The sequence below is a fragment of the Martes martes genome, assembly GCF_963455335.1.
Source record: "Martes martes genome assembly, chromosome: 13".
NCBI classification, from domain to species: Eukaryota; Metazoa; Chordata; class Mammalia; order Carnivora; family Mustelidae; genus Martes; species Martes martes.
The window spans coordinates 92,610,013-92,635,718 of record NC_137901.1 but is presented as its reverse complement, the minus strand read 5'-3'; the positions used below and the strand labels follow the sequence as shown (position 1 = coordinate 92,635,718).

General features: G+C 63.3%; 1 protein-coding gene across 1 annotated transcript in view; it reads left to right on the top strand.

Annotated features, from left to right (window-relative positions):
* GALNT9 (polypeptide N-acetylgalactosaminyltransferase 9) overlaps positions 1-25,118 on the top strand; it is a gene marked incomplete at both ends in the record, with an annotated part of 71,608 nt that extends 46,490 nt beyond the window's left edge. The window contains 6 exons of the mRNA XM_080821244.1: positions 1,218-1,335; positions 16,631-16,816; positions 19,621-19,758; positions 20,845-20,940; positions 22,948-23,115; positions 24,972-25,118. Of these exons, the coding sequence (XP_080677370.1) occupies positions 1,218-1,335; positions 16,631-16,816; positions 19,621-19,758; positions 20,845-20,940; positions 22,948-23,115; positions 24,972-25,118 (853 nt within the window). The remainder of the gene's footprint in view (positions 1-1,217; positions 1,336-16,630; positions 16,817-19,620; positions 19,759-20,844; positions 20,941-22,947; positions 23,116-24,971) is intronic.
* Positions 25,119-25,706: the final 588 nt, after the last annotated feature.

Here is a 25,706-nt window from a genome sequence, read left to right as displayed (position 1 = left end):
AAAGGATAATCGTTTTTTAACGCCTCTGTTGTTCTTGGAGGACTGACGGGCGCTCACTTCCGACTTGCTGCTCGCTGAGCAGAAACGCTTCTCCTGAGTCGTGGTGGAGACCCACCTTCCCTGTTGTTTTCAGTGAGGAGGGATGTCTCTGCAGAAGCAGCGGCAAGAGGAGGGAGCAGCTTAGCTCTGGAGCGGCCCCAGGGCCTTTGTAGACACCGGAAGGCCTGTGCTGCCTCCTCGCAGGGCCTGGAAGACGCCAGCGCCTCAGCCTACAAGCTGATGGGCCTTGGCTTTGTTTCGAGGCAAAAATCTTTCATCAAAGCCCAGAGACCCTGCTTCCTTGCACCATCTAGACTGTGCCTCCTTCTCGCCGGAGACAGCTTACACTCTCTTTTTATCCTTACCGCCTGGGGGACGCCCTCTGTTCCCTCACTTCGTGATTGAGTGAAGACGGAATGACTGCGTGAGAGCAGACACGGTGATGCCGGCTCCCCGTGCCCCGCTTCACTCACGGTACTCTGCAAGACCACTTCCCCGGGACCCACGACCCGGGAGATCTGTGAGGGTTACTAGAGAAAATGTAACTAGCACAGGGATGCTTGGTTCCACGGATAGAATTTCTGCAGACGAGGCAAGATTGACAGTTTTTAAACGTGTGGGTGTGGATAATTATAGAAATAATAGAACAGATAGCAGTCTGTGGTCTACAGCTGCACGGGTTGTGCACTCTACAACTTCAAGGTGTGTCATTCAGAAAGAGCCTGGTATCAGTGAGGTTCCTTAGCACGTAGCAGTGCACAACCTATGCCACGGCCCAGTGCTGTCCTGAGTCCTGGCGTAGAGAACGGACAAAATGATGAAGGAGGAAAGCAAGTGACTCAGGCTTGGGAAATGATGTTCAGGGCAAACAACTCTTTAAGTAAACTAGTGTCCGTAAAATCCCCTACGCTAACTTGCCCGAGTCGAGTGCTGGTTTTCATCGTCTGCTGATGCTCTTTAGTTAGCCTTTGGACTTGGCCTGTGCTGGGAGCGTTCCTGGGCTCTGAAGGGGACAAGCATGACCCCGAGGGGGGCCCGCCTGGGTCTGGGAGGTGAGAAGCCGCTATCCTGAGTCCCGGGCTCTCCAGCTGCCGGCCTGGTCTGTGTCCAGCACCGCAGCAGATCGGGCTCGGGGCCGCGTGCCTGTCACCTGCTCACAGCTGTCCTGCCCCCGCCAGGACCCCCGCCATGATCGGCTGCTCGTTCGTGGTGGACCGGGAGTACTTCGCAGACATCGGGCTGCTGGACCCGGGTATGGAGGTGTATGGCGGCGAGAACATCGAGCTGGGCATGAGGGTAAGTGGCACCGCACGGGGCCCCCGGACCCATCCGGAGAACGGGTGTGCAGACCAGTTGGGGCAGCCCGTGGAGTCGGTGTGAGGAACCACACTGCGTGGGACACCAGGCTGTGTTTGTTCCATTGCGGACGCCACTCGCTCTCAGGCGCGCACGGCGCTGCAGGGAGGTTGGAAACATTCAAAGCTGCTCCTTCGGCTCGGGGATCCGAGTGTCTGCAGTGGGACAACTGCCCTCGAGCTGTCCCACCTGCCGTGCACGGGGTCTAGGTTCATCTCATTTGGACGTGGAAAGCAGGGGTGCAGGTGGGGGTCGTGGGCACTGGAGGCCCCATGGCTGCTCCCGGTGGGCGTGGAGGCAGCTCATGCAAAGGCCCCAGCAGGACTGGGCCACTGGGGTCCCACGGGGGAGGGCATGGGGCTGCATGGCCAGGGGCACCTCCGAGGGAGGCCGCAAGCTCGCCCCCACCCCTCCCACCCTCTTCTCTGCACCCCAGGGGCCCCTCCTGGTTTCAAACTTCCTCACCTGGCAACTTGGAGAACTAATAGAACGTTCTGGAAGAATCTTGGTTTCAAATCAGGGTCTCTGGGGTGGCAGAGCTCCTTCTCTCTTGGGTGTCTGAAGCTGAGGTCCGACCTAGCTCCCCAGGGAGGGCACTTTGTCGCTCAGGCCTTTGGGAATGTCGGTGGCGGGAACACAGGTCCCCTGCAGGGGCAGCGGCCCGGACAGCCCTCAGAACCAGCACTTGACAGATCTGAGCAGGCGGCTTTGGAGATCCAAAGCGCTCAGAGAGCCAGCTCCCTGCCAGCGCTGGGCGAGACCCTCCTCCCCGGAGCCCACGTTGCCTGCAGGGAGCTGAGCCTCATTTACCAGCTCTGTGAGCGCCGGCTGCGCGCCCGCCTCCGGCTACGGAGGGAACAGATGGTGTAGATCCTGTTTCCCTGCAGCTCACCTTCCAGCGAGGAGGTGAGAAGAGAAAGTGTGTCATTTAGTGAGAAGCACCAAACGGAGAAAGGAGGCAGTGAGGGGCAGGAGTGCAGAGGAGGGGGCAGTTTGGGAGGTGGCAGTCAGGGACGCCTCCCCCCGAGAAGGGACATCTACAGAGAGATCTCCAGGTGCCATGAGGGAGCTGTGGATGATCAGGGGAAGGGAAGGGTGTTCCCGGCAGATGGAATGGTTGGTGCAAAGGCCCTGGGGCAGGAGCATGCCTGATGCGCTCCAGAAGCAAACACGTGTGCAGCTGGAGCTGAGGGTAAGGGGAGAGGAGGAGAGGGTCAGCTTCTGCTCTGAGGAAGCCAGGAGGCATTGGCGGCTCTGAGCACAGGCTTGGCTTCCGTGTTTCTGGGGTCCCTCTGGCCCCTGGGATTCCAGGGTGGAGGGAGTGGGGGCTTCTGGAGCGATGCGGAGAGGTGAGGTGGTGGGGACCAGGGAGGGGGTGGTGAGATCCTGCGTGGTCTGGTGCATTCTTGAGGAAGTGACCCCTGGGTTTGCTTGGGGGTGGGGTGGGTGCTCAGGGAGGCCAGAGCTGCCTTGCTAGTAGTTGGCCTGAGCAGCTGGGCAGGCGGAGAGGTCCCTGTGGTGATGGAGACACCGGCCGTCCCCCGGAGCCCAGTGCTTGCAGAGGCCGGGTCCCTCCCCACCACGGGGCCCGGCGTGGGCTCTGACTCTCCTCTGCTTTAAGAAAAAATGGTTCAGTGCTGCGTTTCAGTCTGAAAGTAATGAAATCAGGTTTTAATTTGGAGTGCACAGCGCGCTCGAAGGCTGGTGTTCCCAGCGAGGCCAGGTGGCTGGCTTTCCACAGCCGTGGCACCTGCAGCGGCCAGGCCGTCACTCCTGAAAACCAGCTCGGCTTCTGGGGACGGGCTGGGCCCTCAGTGACCCAGCCTCCAACCCCCGCCCCTGCCCCCCACTTCCCACCCCACCGCTCTCCCCAAGGGCGCAGACCCCTTCCTCGGCGCTGCTGGTTAACTCGGTCGCGGGTCCGGACAGTGGAGTGGCTCCGTTCGTGGGGCTTGGGAACCGGGTCCCTCTCACGGGCCACGGTGTCTGTCTCGGGAACCGCCGTGCTTGGTGCCGTGAAGCCACAGCCCGGCGGCCGCGCTTCTCTAAACTTCACTTGGGGCCTAGCCGGGACAGGAGGTCCTCGGGGGTCTGCGACTCTGACTCGGGGACCGGACGACTGGACGGCTGTCGGTGGGCAGGGGCGGGGGCCCGGGCTGCACCTCCAGCCGCCAGAGGCTTCCTTAAAACGCCGACCCCGGGCTCCACCCCAGAGGGTCACACCCAGTGGGGAGCGGGGCGCCGGCACCCTGCCAATGCCCAGGAGCAGAGCCGGGGTGGGAGGCCTGGCTGGGGCTGGGTGGGCTGCACTCTGGCTGGTTTGGGCTTCTGGGAGGCGCCGTTTGCCTTTGCTTCTGGAGTCTTTACTCGCGGAGACAAGGCTGGGCTCGAAAACTTGCCACCCAGTCTGTACCAGTCACACGTTTCTAAACCTATTTGCTCTAAGCTTTTAAGTTAAACCTCGGCCGATGATTACAGTTATAAATCTAATCCGGTAAGAACACTCACCTCCCCTTTCCCTCTGATTAATGTTTGATTAACTCGGGTTGAACAGATTAAATGCCGTTAAACAACAATCAGTTCCATTTCTGCCTCGAGTTAATTAAATTCCCTTGAATCTTTTAAAATGACACTTACAGATATAATCTGTTTACTCTCCTGCTTGAGCCCTTTGAAGGTCTGATATCACAGCAGAACCCCCCACCCCACCCCAGGTGCTTGGAAAGTTCTAGCGTATCTGATCCCTGGAACGTCTACCAAACCTCAGATTCTCCGAAGCATTTCAGAAATGTTTGCCATTCTCTTTAATTCTCTGACACAGACTAATTTTAAATAGAAAATTTAGAGTCAACCTTCAATCATGCATGTTAGAAACAGAAGCAGGAGGCTACGCCGGCAGGTTCCTCAGTGCGCTGACTTTTCTCGACTGCGCTGGTCATCGAACACGCATCCTTCACTAATGACCCCCATCCTCGCATGAGGGGCGAGCTCAGTGTGGGCCGTGCTCCGGGCTGGGAGCCCCGGGGAGGCCGCCGCGGGTCTGCATGTGCACACGGGGGTCCTAGGAGCTGTCGGCACGCGCAGCAGACTCCAAGGGGGCCGGGGAGCTGGGCTGCGGCTGTCCCCTGCGGCTCCGGCTGGGTAGGGGGAGTGGGAGCCTGGGGAGAGGCAGGGCGGGGGACAGCGCTGGGGAGACCCCATCCAGCTAGCGTTGCAGGGACCGCAAGTTTTCCATGCAGGGCCGGCGGGAAGCTCCTAGTACTTCCTGCTCCCCTCTCTCCTTCCAAGGCAAGCCCAGCTGGGCTGAGGGCAGGAGGGTCTGTGCAACCCTGAGGACCCCCTTCTGCTCAGAACAGAGCCCCCTCCAGGGTCCTCCCCGGGGGGTAGAGGGGGGTCAAGCCAGCCCAGTGGGCCAGGCAGGGAATATCAGTCTGTGGTGGGAGGAGGCCGGGCAGGGGCTGTGGCTTCAGAGGGGCCTGTGGGGTCGGTCAGAAGCTGGCCTGGGGGACAGGACAGGAAGGGAGAAACAGAGCAGAGAGGTCCAGGCGTGAGGACACACAGGGGCGGGGGAGGTGGACAAACCCATCCCCAGAGGAAGCAGGGAGGGCAGGCTGAGCTCCCCACACTGGTGTGATGTGGTTCTCCCAAGACCAGGGGTCCACGATGCCAGGAACCAGGTCCTGCACGGATAACGACCCCTGGGAGACCGACAGAGCTGAGCAGAGCCTGGCCGGAGGGCGGGGAGGAGCTGTCCCTGGATGTCACCGAGACAGCACGTCCTCCCTGAGAATCCGGCAGGTCAGAGAACGGGGAAGGAGCTGCGTCCCATGAGGGAGGGTCTCCCGGAGGACAGGCGAAGTGCTGCGTGTCGGGGAACCATGGCACGGGGACACCCCGCTGGGAAGGTGGCACCCAGCAGAGGCTACATGTGGTGACCGCGGGGAGGGGCGTCTGCACTGTGACGTCCAGAAGTGGGGTTGATGCGTGGAAATGCAAGGACATGGGGGTGACAGAGAAGGGCGGAGTACCCCCGGCCCTTAGGTGACAGCCAGCAGCCGCTGCTGGTTTTGGTGTTGGGAGGTGGGGGAAGGACGGGTCTCACCTGGGTGGCCGACGGGGCATGGGAGGCGGGCGTTAGCAGAGACAGGAGCCCTGTGGGATGTTTGAAGAGGGGTGTCAGCACGAGGAGACCCCCGTGCCCGGCTGTGCTCGGACCCCGGCGCTGTGACCTCGGGTGGGACCGGGACATCCCCCACCTCGGTGTCCACTTTGCACGGTGGGCTCTGGACTCGGGGCCGTGCAGGTCCTGTGGGTGTGGGGAGGGCTCTGGGGCCGGCACTGCCAGGGGTCCTCGGTCCGGTTTGCAGAGGGAGGCGGCGTGGCGTGGACGCGATGCGGATACAGATACGAGTACAGTGTAGACGCACGAGCAGGCGCCGGTGTAGATGCTAGAGGTGGACGCGCTCACACAGCACTGCTTCACGTGTGTTAAGTCGTTTACACATAGAAACCACGTGGACGGGTGCGTTCATACATGTTCCTCTTTACCTCTGTTGCTGTGGGGTTCGAGGTAGCTTCCCAGGGAACCGGATCATCCCAGCAGGACGCGGTAGATTATAAGTATGACGTGAGCCAGCGGGGAAGACGCGGGTGCGGGCAGGCCTGCCGCAGGGGCCCGCAGTCACGCCCGCCGCAGCACCTCCCCAGCTGGGACGCAGCAGATGCCATCGGCTGGTGGTGGTGTCAGGACACCAGTGTGTCCTGGTGGTGTCAGGTGTCAGGACAGCCGCTCACCTGCACCCGCCACCAGCCCGAGGCCCCGGCCCTGTCCCCAGGTTTAGAGCAAGGTCTGCTCACAAACCACCCACCATGGGCCTGAGACGGGCACAGAGGGGCGAGGGCAGGGTGACCAGCACACTCCCTCTGTGTCCCCAGAGCAGGAACCTGCCACTGTCCCCGTAGACATGCCGACGGCTGGGAGCGGGGGTCTGTGAAAGCCTCACCCCGTCCCCCTTATCTGCTCCCTGCACAAGCCCTCAGAGCCCCAGGGCTCCCCACGCCCCGAGAACGGAGCCCAAACTCCCCCTCATGATCCGTGGGACCCACAGCCTCCCCACCCGACACCCGCCCGCCTCGGCGCACGGTCACCTGCCTGGCCTCCTCTCCTGCAGCCAAGCCCGGCCGGCCCTTCTCTGGCGGGTTCCCTTCCAGCCCTGCTGCTTCCAAACCCAGCTCTCGGCCCCACAGCGTGTTCCTCCCACGACATAGCTCTCTCCGTGGCCCCTCGCTGACACCTCCCCCGGCCCGCCCCGCTGGACTAGGACTAAGTCCGGGAAGGCCAGGCTGCGCCTGTCTCGTTCGCTGCCTATTGGCTGCTGCGGGTGACCCTGTAAGTCCGTGTCCCATGCCCTTGTGAGTGAACACAGGAATCACTTGGGAGGGAGAGGGCCTCTCTGTGACCTGAAGGACGCCAGAGCCTGGGGTGGGGACACGTCGAGGGAAAGCGAGCTGTCCTTCAGTGGAACGATTTCTTATGGGTGTCTCCCACGCAGTCCCAGGTGCTAGGGATTCCGCAGGGTCTCTGCTCGCCTGAGGCCTGTGTATCCAGTGCATGCCATGCTGCGTGTGGCACCTGTGGAAAAACACAGGCAGGGGAGGGACGGCCAGTCGTTGGTTTACATGGGATAGTCCGGGCAGGAACGCCACATCTGAGCAGGTGTGAAGGAGGAGAGGAAGCAAGCCAGGCAGCTAAGGGGAAAGGCGTTCCCAACTGAGGGATGGCATGTGCAAAGGCCCTGAGGCAGGAGCGTGCCTGGCAGGCACGTGGCCCTCATGGCAGAGACCTCAGGCAGCCCCACGACCCCGTGGTCTTTCTCCTGCCTTCCCGCGCAGAGGCACCTTGCAGCCACGCTGCTTCTGGTCCGTCCTTGGCAAGGTGGCCATGGAGCACAGCCCACTCGGAGTAATTCTGTGGTCCTAGGGCCACGTTCCCCTTCTGTGATTGTAGAAATGCCAGCAGTTCCTCCCCTAACGTGAGAGTCCACGAGGCCATTAGGGGAGATGAATCCATAGCCTCCATTAGGCTAATAAAGTTCAAGCCAAAACCAAGTGGTGTGTGTCCCGGCTGGGAGAGCCATCGGCAGAAGGCAAGCTGGAAATCGTTGCCTATTTGGAGACTCCTGGACTCGCTGCTTCTCCGAGTGTTACGGGAAAGTCTTCACAGTGCTGGGGGCGTCACCGCGCCTTCAGACCCGGCCTTTTCAGTGGGACATGGGCGTCAAACCCCTGGGGGCTGGGTGGCAGGCCTTTCCTTGTCATCCCAGAGGGGAGTTAGATGTGCTCCTGTCTCGCCAGAGCGGCGGAGTGGTGCGGTCACTCCAGGAGGGCTCAGGGGATGTGTGACCACACTGCCAATGGATGTCAGAGGGGTGCAGGGAGCGCTTGGGGCCAGTCCTGGATGCCCCTCCGTGGGCAGCGGGCACAGGGGAGTGTGGGGAGCTGACGGTGAAGTCCTGCTCTAGCGGCTTTCAGGAAGGGCTTGCTCTAGTTGCAAGTGGTGGGTCTGCCTAGCACAGCGAGGGTGCCTTCCTGCTCCCCACAGTCCACGGGACACGGTCCACGGTCCACTCCCCGCTGCCTGCCTGGTCCCCCTGAGCAGAGGGTCAGACCTCTGGGCCAGGGGAGCACCTCCATCCACTTGGACGTCTCGGTGGAAAAACCCTTCAGAGAGCCCTCTGCCGGCCAGCCAGCCGCCCTCTCTCTGAGCTTCGTTTCTCCATCTGTCGCAGGCAGGTGCGCCGCCCTCCAGGGCTGGCACGGATTTGGTGAAACGGAAGCTCACAGCGCCTGAATGAGGACTCACAGTAACTGTAACAATGATGACATACGGTGTATTTCTTTTTTTTTTTTAATTAATGTATTTATTTGACAGATAGAGATCACAAGTAGGCAGAGAGGCAGGCAGAGAGAGAGAGAGGAGGAAGCAGGCTCCCCGCTGAGCAGAGAGCCCGATGTGGGACTCGATCCCAGAACCCTGGGATCACGACCTGAGCCAAAGGCAGAGGCTTTAAGCCACTGAGCCACCCAGGTGCCCCACACGGCGCATTTCTGAACACCAGTTCCCTCTCCTTCAGAAAACCAGCTCTAGTTAGAAAAACCCTGAAGTAAGCAAACCAGGACAGAAGGAAAGTCACGGTAGTTCCCTGCCAGCGCCCAGAGGCACGTCCTTTGAGATGGTTTACGTATGTGGGAGTGTTGCCTGTGGGTGCGCGCGCGCACGTGGGAACGTAGCCCCCCCGATGCGCGTGCACACACAGGAACGCCGCCCCTCGATGCGCGTGCACACGCGGGAATGCCGCCCCCGGACGCCGTCGTAGCTGCAGGCCTGGGACAGCGCCGGGCTCACCACCCAGGGCCCCCGGGCTTCACGCGCGCTCTCCAGACTGTCCGCGGGCTCTGCTACCTTGTGCCGCACAGAAGTCAGTGCCCGGTGTCCGCTTCACGGCTCAGCTGCTCCCCCAGGACGGACGTGTGGAGACGGGATCACTGCCGGACGGAATGCCCATTTTCAGGGCATTTGATAGCTCTTCCCAAATCCCCGTCCTGTCGCCACTGCCCTGTGTGTGGGCCCGTGAGTGTGTGTCTGTGTGGTCTCTGTACACGTCTTCTCAGCCATGGCGCGTGAGGGAGAGAGTCTCCAGGCCTGAATAGGACGCGGCTCTAATGAATTAAATATTGTTCCTTTTTTTGCCAAGATGGCAGCCACAGAGGAAACGTCTTTGTTCGCTTAATTTGTATTTTTCACTAGCTAATGAGCACGGACATTTTTCATACGTGTGTTGACCGTATGTTTTTCTTCCTTTGCCAGTGGGTTCTGATGGCGTTCCTTGTTTCCAGTTGATTTTAGGGACACTGGCCCCGTGCGGGGTGATGCAGGTGCTGTCCCGTTTGTCCCTTGTGCCGCTGGCCTCTCGCAGACAGAGACCATGTTGGCACGCGTGTCCCCCATCCTCAGCGCCTTCGCCGTCCCACTCAGAGAGGCCTGTCTGAGCAGCCGCTCGGCCGCAGCTCCTTCTGATACCTGCTGTCCCTTCTGCACAGTAAAGGCTTGAATCCACGTGGGATGGACGTTCTATCCAAGCAAGGTTGTGATCTTTCCTTCTGTTGTTTGAAAATAGCAGCCCCGGGCTTCTCGCTGCACTAATCAAATACGCCACCCTTCCCCGCCGCCGGGCAGGGCCACCTTTGCACAACCCCAGTGCCATCGGGGCACGCACACCTGTCCCCTCGCTCCCGCATCGTGGGTCAGGTGGTACCGGCGAGTACGTCCTTCCCTGTCATCGCCGCAGAGTTTTCGTGGCTCTGCTCTTATGTTCTCTCTTTCACGTGGGCGTTACCAACGCCGGGCCTCCGTGGCTCTCTCTGTGGACCCCTCGAGCTTGCCGGCAGTCAGCACACCACCAGGAGTGGCCAGGGGACCGTCTGGGTCCCCGACCCCCTCGCGCCCGTGCATTCCTTGCCCTGTCTTCTCCTCGGGTCCTGGTAGACGCCGTTAACCACAGCCGATGTCTTTTCACAAATCCGGAGAACGTCGGGGTTCCTGGCACGTGACCTCGTGGCCCGGGGGTCCAGCCGCATAGCTGGCGGGCCGTCCCCGCCCTGTTGGGTCCCGCGTCCAGGGTGTTCGCCTCGGCCCCACGTCCAGGGAACAAGAGATCTCTTCAGCCGCGTCCAGATGACTGCGCAAGCCCCCCGTTTCCGTTGCACTGAGGCGTGTTTCATGTGTGCGGCACGTGCGTCCCTGTTGGTCACCTGCGGCCGCTCGTAGACTGTGTGTTTTGACTCATGCTCTCCTCTCTCCATAGCTGCTTCTCCCCCCTTCCACCCTCTCTGGACGTCCTCACGGTCTGCGCACGTCCCCCTCTGCCAGTTCCCTCTCCTCCGTGAGCCCCATCTGGGGTTGGGGGCTGACTCCTCTGGGCTTGGGCTCTCCTTGTGCGTTCGGCACGTCTGTGAGATCCCGGCGCTCGAGGGCATCGCGACCCCATCCTTGCGTGGAAGTCTTGGATTACTGGTGCCGGCTTCCCGGCTCGAAGCCGAGTAGCTTGGCTTTCGCCCCGAGACCCGCGGCCGGCTGTCGCACGAGTCTGCTGGTTCCCGGGGCCGTGCGTCTCTGCTTCCTCTTGTCTCACCGTGTCTGGCTGCGGCCGGGGAGCAGCGTGTGGTCACGGTCGGGGCGCCCAGCCCAGCCCCAGGCCTCACGCGGGGCCCCGCACTCGGTCCCTGGCCGTCTGGGAGGCTCAGGCGCCCGCACCCCACAGCCCCAGCCCCCGCTCACCAGCCATCCTCGCTCCTTCCGCGGGGCGGGGAGCCGTATGTGCTTTTAACTTTTAAATAATGTGGCCACCGTTTCCGTGTGTTCGGGAGAGGCAGGGAAGAGCTCCACATCCGCGGGGTTCTCCCTACCTCCTCCATTGTTTCATCCAGCTCCAGGGGGCTCGGACTTGGGCCGGTGCGGGGGCGTGACCCGGGAGGCACGGCCTCACCCCCGCTGGAGGACAGAACGTGCGAGGACACGCAGCCCCATCCTAGGAAGTGTCCGTGGGACAGAGGACCGTGCCCAACACTCAGGGTGCCCAGAGGGCAGACAGAGGGGAGGGAGGCACTTAGCGCAGCTGCCCCCAAACTCCACGAACATCAGAATCCCCCGGAGGCCTTGTTAAGACGCAGCCCGCCGGCCCGGGCCCACCCCAGAGTGTCCGATTCGGAGGTCTGCAGCGGCGACCACCCCCATCTCCAGAGCGCCCCAGGCAAGGCTGCTCCTGCCGGCCTGGGGGTCACGCTTTAAGAGCCACCCATTTGGAAGCGAAGCAACCATTTTTTTTTTAAACTTCTTGTTTGTTTGGGGTGTTGGACACGTCGGGGAAACAAGTGGCGGGAGCTTGGAATGAAGACCCAGCTCGGAAGCTTCTGGGGTCTGGCGCCGGGATCGGGACTCGGGAGCGCCTGTGTTGGGCATGTGTGTGTATGCACAGATCAACCCGAGAGAGGCGTTTTCTTGTCAAAAATGGGTGGATTGAGCCCAGCTGGGCCCTGGGAGATGGGACTTGTCCATCGTCCCTGAAGCTGGATTGCTCCTGCAGACTCAGGGTCCTGGTGACGAGGGGCAGGCATCAGCCCGTGGCTGGGTTGGGCCCACGCTGTAAGGACATCGAGCAGATTGTAAATTTTTAGAATTAGAGTCAGATGCAAAATCTGCAGAAATCATACACACAGTTTTCTCCTGAGTATGAGGCCACGGTTGGTTGTTGGAGGGGAAGTTTCCACACGACCAAAAGGAAGATGGCGGCCGGGCATCTGGTGGCTTTGCACCGGTGAGATGTCCTGTGGGGCCGGATGCCTTGTTCCTCCCACTTCCAGCCTTTGGCCGGGAGGTCTGGGCTGGGAGGCGGAGCTTGCTTACCTCTCTGCTTGGTAGTGCCGTCTTCATGCACAGCCGTGCACCATACCCAGATACCCGGCCTGGTTGTTTGGACCAGTGCAGATGGATGGGTGGGTGGTAAATGGTGGGTAGATAATGGATGAATGGACGGACAGGTGGACGGACGGATGGACGGATGGGTAGATGGATAGATGGGGGGTACTGGGAGGACGGGAAGTGGATGGATGGATGGGTGGGTGATTGGGGGAGGGACAGGTGGGGGAAGAACGTGGGGAAAGACGTGTCCTTAGGAGGGTTTATGGCACGCTCTCAGTCAAGGCAGCTACCAAAGAAACAGTGTCACCAGAGCTGAGGGCTCGCAAAGGGCTTCCTACCTGAGCTCACATCAGGGCGTACGGAGACGCACTCCGCCCAGGTTTGGTTTGGACGCTGAGTGTATCTGCACACACTATGATGCAGCCCAGAGCAAGGGACGGGTTTTCTCCCTGAAAGCCCCTTCTGTGTCACCTGCACATCCTCTGAGAAAGAGGTGAGGCTCTTGGGCAGGTCGCGGATGAGGCCTAATGACTTCCGTTCTGTCACAGAGGCTGGGGAGGTGCTGGGCCCACCTGGGTCTATAAACCCCAGTGCCGTTGTGTGGCATTTCCTCCCAAGCGCCATCGCCATGGGCTGGACCGCTGCCTGCTGCTCTCTGCACGGTCACAGTGCAGATTCTGATGGAGGAGACCCGGGGGCCTGACCGACTGTGCTGCTCTCAGGCCCAGGCTGCTCTGAGTATCCAGGAGCTGCTCTGCCCCCCGACCCGGCTTCAACACCAACTGCTCTTCCCAGGGACCCCCCTCCCGTGGACTCCCCCTCCCACGGACCCCCTCCCACTGTACCCCTAGGAGTTCAGTCTGGCCAGCGCTGGTTGCCTGTGACCAGCATTTCCAACCAGGTCTTCCTGGAGAGGTGGTGAGGCCTGTGGGGGCCACTGTCAGTCATGGGAGGGGCCGTCGGGACCCCTACCGCCTTGCCCCCTGCTGAGACCACAGCGATGCTGCACAGGGCCAGCTCGGGAGGCCTCGAGAGTCACAGGTCTCCAAGGAGGCCCCGATCTCCTAACTCGGGCCTCCCCCCTGCCGCCGTGCTGTTATATGGGGTGGCCTCTGTTCCCGGAGGCAAGTGCACTGGGCCAGGGCTCCCATGCCGCCCGGAGAATGCAGAGGCCCTGGTGGCCCCCTGAGTGTCCACTCTGCGGGGCAGAAGGGCTGCTCCCGCTGGGGCTGAGACAGACACAGGAAGGACCGGGAGGGGTGAGTGTGCACCTGTGTGCATGTGAGTGCGTGTGTGAGTGTGGGTGTGCCTGATGCGGTCGATCAGCTGTGAGGCTTGGACTACAGGATTCTGAATTCCTCCCACAGATTCTGATGGCTAGCAACGTCTGGGGCTCCTGTCCCTGGCTGGCCGACAGCAGCTCTCCGGAGGCCCCGCTCTTTGAGCTTGGGCCGAGGTGTCCCTTCTCGGGTCAGCTCAGGGCAGGTGAGGACGGACAGGGCTCCCTGAGAAGTACAGGATCACTGAGGGGCGGGTGCCACGCTCCTGGCTGTGGGGCGGCCGAGTGCAAATTAAATGAAGTCAGGGTCCAGAAATCATCTCCATAAAGAAGACGGCGGGCACAGCCTCCTCCCGGCGCCCTACAGGCCAGAGCAGAGCCACGCCGCGGTCCCCATCCTCCCTCTCCGCGCCGGCGCAGGAAGCCCTGGCCTTCGGATAGCGGCGGCCTCCACAAGTGTCATTTTGATCACAGGGGCGCGGAGAGAACAGAGAACCAAGCAGGAGACAAGGCCCCTTGCTTCCGGTGCTGCATGTGTCCCGAGGCGCGGACACTGCGACGGCCAGGCCCCCGTGGGGCTCCGTCCCAGCCCTGCAGGCTCACGCCACCCGACGGTGGCAGCGGGGCCCATCTGAGCCCCGTTCCCTGGTATCTGTGCTTCACAGTTTCCGGGCTTTTAAGCAGTAGGTCTCGCCTGCAAGGGCGGAGGACAGCTCTGGAACCTTCCATCAGACGCGGGCTCGACGTCAGAGGAGCTCTGATCTGGGGGTGCCGAGGGCGTCCCCCGCCCCCGAGCAGCTGCCGGCAGGCCTGACACCTGGTCCTCCCCTCGTGTTTGCTGTTTCTGTTTGGGTGCCAATTAAGCAAGCTGATTGAGGTAATTAGCGGCTGAGGCGCGAGATGGGTGTGACGGTCACATCCAGCCCCTGCGACTCTGCCCCTCCGTTCTGGGTGAAGAGGCAGCTTTGGGGGTCACACAACAATTCCTGCTCCCTGTCCCCCCTCCGCTCATGAAGCTGCCGTGTGACCTAGGACCTGTCTCATGACCGCACAGTACCTCGGTAATGAGAACGACATCAACCCCCATGGCACCTCCCAGCAGCACGTCCTAGTCCAGCTTCCTGCGTTGGGAACGTAGGGACAGAAAACCCGCTGTGGGAGGCTGGACCGGGTGGGGATCCAGGCCTCTCACAAAGCTCACAGCTGATAGGCTCTAACTTTCCATTGGCCACCCTTGGTGTATAGACCTCGAGCCTCGTGTGGGCTGCCTCATGGCCACGAGACGGCTGCCACCCCCTGGACCTCTCGTCCACAAACCATAGCCTCCCTAAAAGCCCTGCCTCATCTCAAAGGCCAGAACGGTCTGGCAGGTCCCCTCTAGCCGCAGGGGGACGGGAACATGCAACTTGAGTCAGGGTCTGGAGCTGTGATCCCACACCTCCACATAGAAATGCCCCCACCGACCCTACCTCCTCCTGTCCCCCACAGAAGTTGCCCACGGGGTCATGCCCAGAATCCCCAGACTGAGCTCGCCTGCTCACTTCCTGCACACTGTGTCCTGGCTTGGGGGCCACACAGTGCCCTGCCACGGCACCCTTCCCTCCCTCCGAGACCAGTTTCACCCAACAAAGTCGTGGGGAGCTGAAGGGCCCTGAACTCCCCCAAAAAGCCCACACGAGCCGTCCTCACATGACTAAAGCTTAAAGCCACTGAGCCAGATGCGGCAAGGTCCTTCCAGCCATCCCGTCCCATGGCTGCGCTAGCCGCATGCGGCTGCGTAAAACAATTCCAAATTGATTAACATCTGATAAAATAAAGACACCGGCTCCTCGGCCACGCCAGCCACGTGGGCGCAGTGGCCACGTATGGCTGTGGCTACCATACCTGACCGCCCAGGTCCTGTGGGATTCTGTTGGGCAGCACAGGGCTGGCAGTTGCTAGCCAATTCCTAAGAGGGAATGCATTCATTCATTGAACAACCATTCCCTGAGCCCCGGCCGTGGTACAAGTTGTTTTCTGAGAGTGGCAGGTGGGGCGGTGGTCCTGGAGCTCACACATTAGTGGGAAGGACAGACCAGGGGAGCCAGGAGCCCCGAGGGGCTGCAGCTTCAGACGGGAGGGTGAGGAGGGCACCATGAAGGTTGGCATCTGAGCAAAGGCTTGTGGGCAGCCTGGCACAGAAATCAGGGAGGGCATGCCCCCAGAGGGCAGAGCAGGTGCACAGGCCCTGGGGCCATGGGGGGGGAGAGAGAGCGGTGAGGCTGGAGAGCCCTGGGAGCCATGGGAGCACAGGGCCAGCGGCAGGAACAGCAGCTGGGGCGTGGTGGTCCCTCCAGAGATGGAGGGAGGCCGCGGCCGCCGTAGGAGTGTGCAGGAAGCACGGCACTGTCCCTACACCTCCATGCTGGACTTCTGGACGATTCCTGGCTCACCGCATGTGCACCTGTGTTCCCAGCATCCTGGCAGTCCAGCCGGAGGCTTGTGAGCGGAAGTGGTGTAAGTGCCCCCCTCCACGTCCTCCCGGCACCAGGCCGTGGAAGCGGGACCCAGTGCCTCTCAGCCCGTCGCTCAACACAAAGAAGCAAAGTTGAGCCCGCGCCCTTGTCCCAGGGGCAGGGTCTGCACCAGCATCATGAAGGAGCTGTGCCCTGGGCTCTTCACGGGCTGCAGAGGGGCGGTGCGGGCAGGCTGGCGGCCCAGCAGGGAGAGACGGTGGTGACTGCGTGCTGGGAATTCGTGTCTCTGCAAGCCCAGACCGTGAGGACCCCATAGCCTGCCCCCGACATGTGGGCATCCGACCTGCCCAGACGTGACACGTTCCGGCTGTGGGTGACATCAGGAGGGGCCCCAGTCCTCAGCTGTGGGGTTCCCCCTCTTTCCTCCACTTCCTGAAGGCGACGTCAGGCGAGGGAGGAGGCAGGGATCTGCTGTCATTGTGCCTGAGCAAGGACCGGGCTCTGTAGTGAGGAGAGGCAGCCTGGAAAGGCGTCAGGGAGGTCGGGCAGCGCGCTGAGACAAGACAGACGAGGGCCCGTGTCAAGGGCATCATGGGTGAGGCTCTTTAGGGGGTTTTGTGGTCAAGGAAGCAGCTGTAAGGGTGCTCGAGGCAGGGTTCTGTGTGGTGAGAGCTGCATTGAGGTGTGCGGCGAGTTTGGCGCGCTCCTTTCAAACTAGACTGCGGGTTTGTCCCCCCCCCCCCGCCCCCGGCAGGGGGCAGCTGCTGGTGTGTAAGCCCCCTGGGACCAGGCCCCCTGCACCTAGCAGGCCTGGGGCTGGGGTGGGGGATGGAACTGGGTAGGAAACCCAGCGGGGTGGCAGCCCTGTGCCCAGGCTCTGGGGCACCCAGCCTGAGGCCCCGGACAGCTCCTCTTGGGCCGTCTTCCTTGGAACAAGCCCAGGCTGGCGCCTTCTGGAACCCGTGTCCTGGGGCCTGTGAGCAGGGACGCGGGCCACCCAGCCGCCCTGGTCTCCCCCCACAGGTGTGGCAGTGTGGCGGGAGTATGGAGGTGCTGCCCTGCTCCCGCGTGGCCCACATCGAGCGCACCAAGAAGCCCTACAACAATGACATCGACTACTACGCCAAGCGCAACGCCCTGCGCGCAGCCGAGGTGTGGATGGACAGCTTCAAGTCCCACGTGTACATGGCCTGGAACATCCCTATGACAGTACGCCTGGCAGGAGAGGGCGGGGCCGAGGGGGAGAGGGGCGGGGTTAGGGGGAGAGAGGGTGGGGCCTAGGGCAGAGGGGCGGGGCCTATGGGGAGAGGGCGGGGCCTAGGGCAGAGAGGGCGGGGCCTAGGGGAGAGGGGCAGGGTTAGGGGGAGAGAGGGTGGGGCCTAGGGCAGAGGGGCGGGGCTAGGGGAGAGGGCGGGGCCTAGGGCAGAGGGGCGGGGCTAGGGGAGAGAGGGCGGGGCCCAGGCGCGGAGCGGCTGGGAGAGCTGGAAGGCTTGGGGCCTGGGCACAGCTGAGCCGGCCAGAGAGCAGGCGCATGGCAGGCAGCCTGGGGTCCCCGCTGCCCCTGCCCGAGTGGGGCCGGTCTAGGACAGGGCTCCCAGAACGCGGGCCCAGCCGGTTAGGTGCCCCGCGCTGTTTGCTGGATGCTTTCCCCGGTACAAGGCACTGCCGATGCTGGAGGTGAGTGTTGGCTCTTCCCCGCTCGCTGCGCTTGGTGCCGACCCCACCACCTAGAAACGCACCCACAGACTTGAGCGCGAGGCAGCGCGCCCGCCACGCAGCCCCAGCGCCCCGCCGGTCAGCCCGCACGTGGTGCGGGGTCTCCTTGGGTTTTGCGGCCGATACACGTGATGGAAGGTCTGCCCCGTGGGCCTTTTCAAAGCACGCGGTTCCTGGCACTGAGCAGGGTGAGCCGGACAGCCGTGGACACTACCTGGTTCCAAAGACCACCCCAGGAAGAGCCGCTGTGCGCAAGGAGCGGCTAGCTCCCTGTTGGCCCGCTCCCAGGCCTCAGCAGCCAGCAGCCTGCTCTGTCTTCGGATGTGCCCGTTCTGGACGCGTCCCATAGACGGATCCCTACAGCGTCGCCCCTGTTGTGTCCGGCGTCTTTGCTGAGCCCTGGGTTCTCAGGGTCGGTCTGTGTGCGACCTCGCTTCTTTCGTTCTGTGGCCCACGTGCGTTCCGGGGTGTGCATGGCCACCGCTGGTGGACCCCCCACCCGCCGCAGACGCCAGGGGTGCTCCCTGTGCCTTTGGTTTTGGCTATGCAGTTTCGAGCCACACCTAGTTAGGGGTTGCTGTTTGGGCTTTTGATTTACTTGGTGATCAACTAATTTCCCAAAGATAGCCCATATTCTGGTTTTTCTTGGGAACCTAAAAGATGGGCTCCCCGCCCCCGTGACAGTAATGAGGGCAGGTGCTGAGAGAGGCGGCCCCTTGCGTGGGGTGCCCCCCGCCCCCCGCACCCGCTCCGCCACCAGCCCTCACTCCCATGCTGCTTCCCGGGGACGGGCGGGTGCCAGGCTCCACCCGGCCCGCTGTGCCCGTGCTGGAAATGACTTCTGGGTCAGCCCCAGTAAGAACTCGCCTTGTCAGACCCTGTGCACAGGCGTGCACCTGTGTCCGTGCGCTCACCTGTCAACATGCAGAGCCTCAGACACGTACAGAAGTCACAGAAACAGCCCTCACGTCTGTTCTGTGCATTTCTCTCTGTGCCTCCTAAGCCAGCCCACCACACCCCCGGCGGGGCGTGCCCAGCATTTGGCTGAGGCTGCCAGGGCGCCAGGCTGAGCCACCGGCTCACACTGTCCCTCTGAGGAGGGACCAGCGGGCCCCTCATGCGGCAGTTTCTAGCCGATGAGGACTGGATGGAAACACGCACACACATATCAGACACAGAAGGAGGGCTCACCATCTCTCGTAAAGCCTCATTGTCCACCAAGGGGACTGATTCCGAAATGTGCCCATTACTACTCGAAAGGGAGCCCGGGTGCAGGCCACATGCAGGGAGGGGCCACCGGCTCTGAGCCAGAACCCAGCAGATGCCCTCCCACATCACATCCTCAGGGCCGTCTGGGGGCCCTCCACACCCATGGCTCACCCGATACTCAAGGGAAGGCTGGGAGGGGCTCCTCTGTGGCCACGCCGACCACACGGGTGAGGGAGAGGGGCCCCCGAGGGCAGCACGCCTTCCACGGCAGATAGGGGAGCCCTTGGCCCACTGGCCGGGGGAAGGCGCTTGCTCAAGCCCACTCGCACCCGCCAAGGGCTTGGTGCCTGCTGCAGCCTCAGGGGCCCCAAGGCCACCTCAGGTTCAGTATTGGGCTAGAAGGACCCAGAACTCAGCAAAGCTCTTGTGCTCAGGGTTGCGTTGAGTGAGGGATACAGACTCCCGGGGGTCGGACAGACAGCACGTACCACTCACGGTGATGCCGTGTGACACTGCGCACGGCATGTCGCCAACCAGGGACGCCCACCGAGACTCTATTTCTCCATGCACACACGGCCAGCCTCCCGCAGGGCTGACCTTAGTCTCTAGCCCCTGCAGAAGTCAAGCTGAGAGCCCACCACGGCCCAAAGCCCCCCATACATCACCCTGCAGCCGTGACTCTCTGACTCAGACCCCAGGTAAACAACCACACTCTAACCATGCGGGACGTTCCAAGACTTTGGAGGTCACCACCTCCCCTGCCCTGGGGTGGGCCAAGGGCGAGTCTTTTGTTTGGTGTGTGCAGGCTGTGGACGAGCCAGCCCACAGCCAGGGACAATCCGTCCAGGCCGGGGCACAGCGGGCAGGCTGGAGAGGCAGGCCCTTCCCCCCCGGAGCACCCGGAGCAGCTTGCCCGGACCTCCAAGGGTCCCTGGAGCGAGGAGGCGGGAGGTCACCCCTAGTCACACCCTGAGGGGTGGGGCTGCTCCCAGGGCCTGCCTCCCCCCCACCCGCCGTCTTGGGCAGAGACCTAGATCATGCGCACTTCTCCACACCAGCTCCCTTCCTGCCTCGCTTTCCCCTCACAGAACCCAGGGGTGGACTTCGGGGACGTGTCTGAGCGGCTGGCCCTGCGCCAGCGGCTGAAATGCCGCAGCTTCAAGTGGTACCTGGAGAACGTGTACCCGGAAATGAGGACCTACAACGACACCCTCACGTACGGAGAGGTACCGCCTCCGCCGGGAGGGCCCCACGGCCCGCACCCTCACCTGCACCCACATGAGGGCTCCCGGGCATAGACGGCAACGGGCACGGGCACATTCATGCGTACCTGGCGCCTAGCAGAGGACGAGCCCAGACCCACCCGTGTATGTGCATACAGAAGCACACGCTAGTAGATGCAGAGACACGTACATGCATTTGCACACGGGTGTGCACAAATACACGCACGAGTGTGCCCATGTATTCACATGCGTGCATGTGGATCCATACAAATACATTAGAGTCTGTACACACGTGTGTACAAGTGCACGTTCACATGAAATTCTACGTGTGCACACAGTTTCTGATAGAGCTCACTCGTGTGCACAAACCCAAAGGTGCCTGCCTGTGCACACAGAGACGTGCAGACACCCTCGTCCAGACCAGCTGCCCCGTGAGCAGGTGCTGCTTTACCAGACACACTGACACACTCACATAAACCGTTGTGTTCAGAAGGCACAGTGCATGCGTGTAAGTGCAAACAGCACGCACATGCAGATGTGGAGACAGCAGCTGCACAGACACACGCACGTCACACCAGCCCTCGCGTGATGACTATACACACAGGTCTCTTTGAAGCTGGCAAGAGGGTGCTGTGCCCCCCACACACACTGTCACCCTGGTCTGTGCTGGGGGGGGCGGCCTCCCTTCCCTCGGGGCTCCAGCTGTCTGGGGAGCCCAGCCCCGCCGCGAGCACGTCGGCCCTGGACTAGCGCTCAGCAGGACGCTGCGCGAAGGGGTGCCCAGGGCGGACAGTCCTGGCTGGCTGGGACTACAGCGCACACCTTCCTGAGGTGCTGGCCACCCAGCTGGGCCCTCTGCCCTGAGTGGGGACCCCCCACCATGGGGTTTCTCCCTCGGTTTCTGGCTGTAGGTGAGAAACAGCAAAGCCACCCAGCTGGGCCCTCTGCCCTGAGTGGGGACCCCCCACCATGGGGTTTCTCCCTCGGTTTCTGGCTGTAGGTGAGAAACAGCAAAGCCACCCAGCTGGGCCCTCTGCCCTGAGTGGGGACCCCCCACCATGGGGTTTCTCCCTCGGTTTCTGGCTGTAGGTGAGAAACAGCAAAGCCAGCGGCTACTGCCTGGACCAGGGAGCAGAAGACGATGATCGCGCAATCCTCTACCCCTGCCACGGGATGTCCTCCCAGGTAGGGGGGTGGCAGGCCCTGAGTGGGCTTTTGGGGTGGCGTGGGGACCCTCGGGCAGGCCCCGCCCCGGGGGTACTAAGAGCAGGGCGTCTGGGGCCCAGCAGGCCCTGGGCAGGCACGGCACATTGCTTGCCTCTGTCCCTGTCCAGCAGCTGGGGTGAAAACCCGTCAGGGCCGTCGTGTGGGCCAAGGTGGGTCGCGTGGGAAGAACGCGTTTGCCACCGTGTGGACGGAACCAGAAGCGCCGCCTAGAAGAAGGGTCAGCCCTGGTTCTTACTGGCTCCTCCCCAGGGATGGGGGCTTTAAAAAGGTCTACACCCACATCCAGGCGCCAGGCCTCCCGGGGAACCAGATGGCCCAGGGGCAGGTGTGTTTTCCGAGAGCTCTGGGTTAGGACTCTGGTCCCCGTGAATCCCGGCTGGTAAAGACAACACTTCTCCAGAAGGAGCGTTGGTGTCACTTAAATTAAGCCCTGAAGGGCTTTCCCCCAAGTGATCTTCGCTCCACTCCAAGCACTCTGCGGGTCTGAGCCTCACTCACGCACGTCCCTCCAGTGGAAACCCGCGGGGACCTGTGCCAGGCCGGGGCATCGAGAAGCTGCCCCAGCCACACCGCCCGCCCGGCGGTGCATCTCGGGCGTGAGCACCCAGCCTGTGAGGCTGGGGCGGAGGGTGTGCCCCCCACCTCCCGCGCCTCGTCCCAGGACCCCCGCCGGGCGGCTTCCACATTGACAGAGAAGACAGAATCACCCATCACCCATCGCAGTCACACGTGGCCTCCGGGAGGAAATCCACCGGGCTTGTCAGAGGCCATGGACGATTCTGGGGCCGCAGCCCACATGAGAGGCCCCGTCCCGTCGGGCCCTCTGAACACACCCAGCGAGCAGTCACGCGAGGTGACCAGGCAGACTGCGGTTCCCCCAGAGTCCCGCAGTGCGAGGGGAGATGCCGCACACCACGTGCCCTGGGAGACCCCTCTGGACGGGGCTCACACGTGCAGTCTCGGCTCGAGCAGCCCCGGCCTGCGCTCCCCCGGCCGGCGAGTCGTGCTGGCCCTCAGCTCAGGGGGCCTCGGACCCTCCCCACGTGGCCTCCGCGCAGGCCGCCCGGTTCTGAGGGCAGGCACCCCGGGAGACCCAGACGCGCAGCCTCGGGAGTCGGCGGCACTTCGCTGCTCCCACGCTCCCCACAGAGATCCAGGGGAGACTGCGGACCCCCAGCCTTCCTGGAGGCCCCAAGTCCCCGCTGCGGGGCGTGCAGGGCGGGAGGCAGCGTGGCGGCTTGTGCCCAGCCTTCGGTGGGGATCCACCGTGCACACACTGGCCGCACGCGCGTGTGTGCACGCATGTGCACGCACACGTGCTCGAACAGAGGGAAGAGGAGGGACGGGAGGGGGAGGGGTGCGGCAACACCCGCTGTGGACGAGCCTGCGCTACTCTTGAGCACCTCTGGGTCGTGTCCCCTGGATCCCCACCGTCACCCCCGGGCAGGTGCCCTCGGGACCGCCTGCTTCCAGACGAGCATCCCAGGCAGGGAGGGGTCACGTGACTTGCCCCAGGCCGCGCAGCTGGAGTGGCAGGACCTCTAGGGCCCGTTTTCCTCCCGAGCATTTGCTTGTTCTTTCCGTGGTGTTTTGCGAACAATGTGAAGGAGGATCCGGGCTTGCGTGGACTTGGGGCTGCTCTCCTTGTGGAAATAAGTGCTCGCCTCTTGGCTGTGTGAGGGGGCACCCGAAGGGGGTGTGTGAAATTCTCTCTCCAGCAATTGGGGTCCGAGGAAAATTCTGGAAAGGAGATTAAGGCAGTGCTGCTAGGGGACCCTGGGGGACGGTAGGGGCCGGGGGAGCAGGGCGGTCGGGGGGGCGTCTGCAGGTGGGCTCCCTGTGCACCCTCCCCCCTCCCCCTGGGCACAGCCCTCCCCGAGGAAGCTCCAGAGCCCGGGCTGGCGGCCGGGGGTGCCCCAGCCCCTCCGGTCCCTAACCCCGGGCCTGCGCATGGTCCTCTCTCAGCTGGTGCGGTACAGCGCGGAGGGGCTGCTGCAGCTGGGCCCCCTGGGCTCCACCGCCTTCCTGCCCGACTCCAAGTGCCTGGTGGACGACGGCAGGACCCGCGCGCCCTCCCTGAAGAAGTGCGAGGACGTGGCCCGGCCCGCGCAGCGGCTGTGGGACTTCACCCAGGTCAGCGGGGCCGCGGGGCCAGTCGTGGGGGGGGGCCTGCCGGTCTGGTCACAGCGCTGCGGCGGCCCCGCGCTCCTGCCTCCTCGGGCCCCCGGGGACGGGGTTTAGATGGAAGGCGCAGGGCGTGGGCGACCCCCAGACGGCCTTGTCGCGGCTGCCGGCTGAGCTCTGCTGGAACCAGTCCCTGCCGGGCCCTGGGGCTGCGGGCACGAGGGGTGAGCAGTTCCGGCCCCAGAGCAAACGCTCGGGCGGCCTCCGTGGCGGGTGGGCGGCGTCTGGGTGGGAACCGCACGCTGATCCCTAGGGTGCCGCCCGTGCCCGGGGAGGGGCCCTCCAGCGCCTCCCAGCCCCGCTGGCTCCGGGCCGCCAGTGGGCGGCCGCCTGCTTGTCCTTCTGTGCGGCTGGCCTTCCTGCCGGCGGCCCCCTCCCCAGCCCCTCCTGCCCTCTGTCCTCCCTCAGCTCCCCCCCACCACACCGCGCCCATCCCGGTACCACACACCCTTCTCTGGGCGACCGGACATTGCCTCCACCGGCTCATGCTCCGTGGTATGGCCTCCCGTGTGTCCCCCCGGGTTAGCCAAGGACGCGTCCTCGCATGACCTCGCCTGGAGCCCCCACCTCCCTCCAGCCCTGAGCAGCACCCGACCCCTCTCCCTAAAACCCACTTGGGTCCGAAATCCCCCGCTGTCTCGCGGGGCTGCTGCAGCAAATGACCACAGACATGCACGCTCTCACCGTCTTCATGCGGTGGGAATTCCGTGTGAAACCCGGTGTCTGCAGGGCAGTGCTCCGGCTGCGGGCTCTGGGGGCGGGGGGATCCTTTCTGCCTCTCTAGCCTCCCCAGGCCCCGTCCCTCCTCCCGCCACCTGCTGTGTCCCCTCCCTGTCTCCACATCTCTCCCCTGGTGAGGACAACCGCAGGGGAGGAGGGCCACCTGCTCCGTCCGATGTGACCTCATCGTCCAGTCACAGCTGCTCAGTCCCTGAGGTCACATTGCCGCGTTTGGGGTGTGGACTCTGTGTGTCTGACCTGCTTGTCTAGAACTCTCCGCCCGTGGTACTCTGTCGCAAGGCTCTTGGGACTCTGAGACCCGGGGAGCCGCTTCCAGCCTCCCCCGACCATCCAGCCCACGCCCTGAGCTCCTCCCCTCCCCGCCATGGGCCGCGGGCGTCTCCCGGGAGACGTGTCTGTCTCCGTCCCCCAATTTCATCCCCCCACGCTCTCTGCCATTGGTCCCACCAAGCAGACTCATGACAGGTAAACGCTGTCGGGCGACCCAGCCCTCCGCGCTGCGGTCTGGGGATTTCTGGTTGCAGGAGAGGCTGTGGAACGAGCTGTCACGGACGCAGGCATGGCCTGTAAGGGTCAGAGGTCCCCAGGAGGCCCGGGTGGGGTCGAGACAGCAAGAAGGACCTGTTTGGAAAAGAACAGAGAATGTTCAGTGTACCGTCCCGGGGCTCTCAGGCTTGGGCCAGAGTCTGGGGGACCAGAGGGTCTGCAGGGGTGACCAGTGGGCAAACTGGACATGACAGGAGGTGGGAAGCACCCGGGGGAGCCCTCCGAGGGGCCCCGTCTCCCTTGTGTTAGTCACTCCCCAGAAACAAGGCAGGCGGGTGACATGGGTGATAGGATAGAGATGCCTGAGGACAGAGGACCAGGAGGGGACAGAGGGACAGGAGGCAGAGGAACTGGGGAGAGCAGAAGAACCAGAAGTGGGCAGAGGGATGGGGACCATGCCCCGAGTCTCGGGTGGTCGTGCAGTGACCTGCGTGGGACTTGTCATCACCCCCACTCCCGAGATGCTCTCAGGACGGGAGCCGTGGGCGTCCATGCTGACTTGGGGCACCTCCCCGCAGAGCGGCCCCATCGTGAGCCGGGACACCGGCAGGTGCCTGGAGGTGGAAATGTCCAAGGACGCCAACTTCGGGCTGCGGCTGGTGGTGCAGAGGTGTTCGGGGCAGAAGTGGACCATCAGGAACTGGATCAAGCACGGGCGGCACTGACCCCTAGCCCCCCACCCACACCCCTCCCTGACGCAGACCCTGAGCACCTGGGGAAGGCGGCGGGCTCCCCGGCTGGGCCGGGTGCTGGGACTCAGGCCCCTCCCACCTACCGCGCCACTGGAACCCAAAGGGCCCCGGCCGTGCCCTGCGCCATCCCCGGCCAGGACCTCGCCTCGGCTGCCCGCAGGCCATGACCCTGGGACAGCGGGGGCCTCCCTGTGCACTCCGGAGGCAGAGGCCAGGGACTGGCCACTCCTCCAGGAGCACAGACCCTGAAGCCAACTCCAGCTCCAAATCACGTGCCTTTTCTACGGTATTCCTGTCCAGGCCGCCGGGACGGCCAACTGTGCATGTGCTGAAGCCCCCTGTCCATTCCCCCCTCACGGAAATGACCCCCGTGAACTCAGAGGGCGGCCGAGCTCCCGTCCGCTCCAGGCAGAACTGTGGCCCCTTCCCTCTCCTGGTCATCTAGGGCAAAACCCAGGAGAGCAGAGCAATGCCCTCGCCGAGGCTGGGGAGCGGGAGCCGGGAGCCGTGGCGCAGTGATCCCCACGACGCCCCCGGCCGGGGAGACAAGGAGACTGTGCT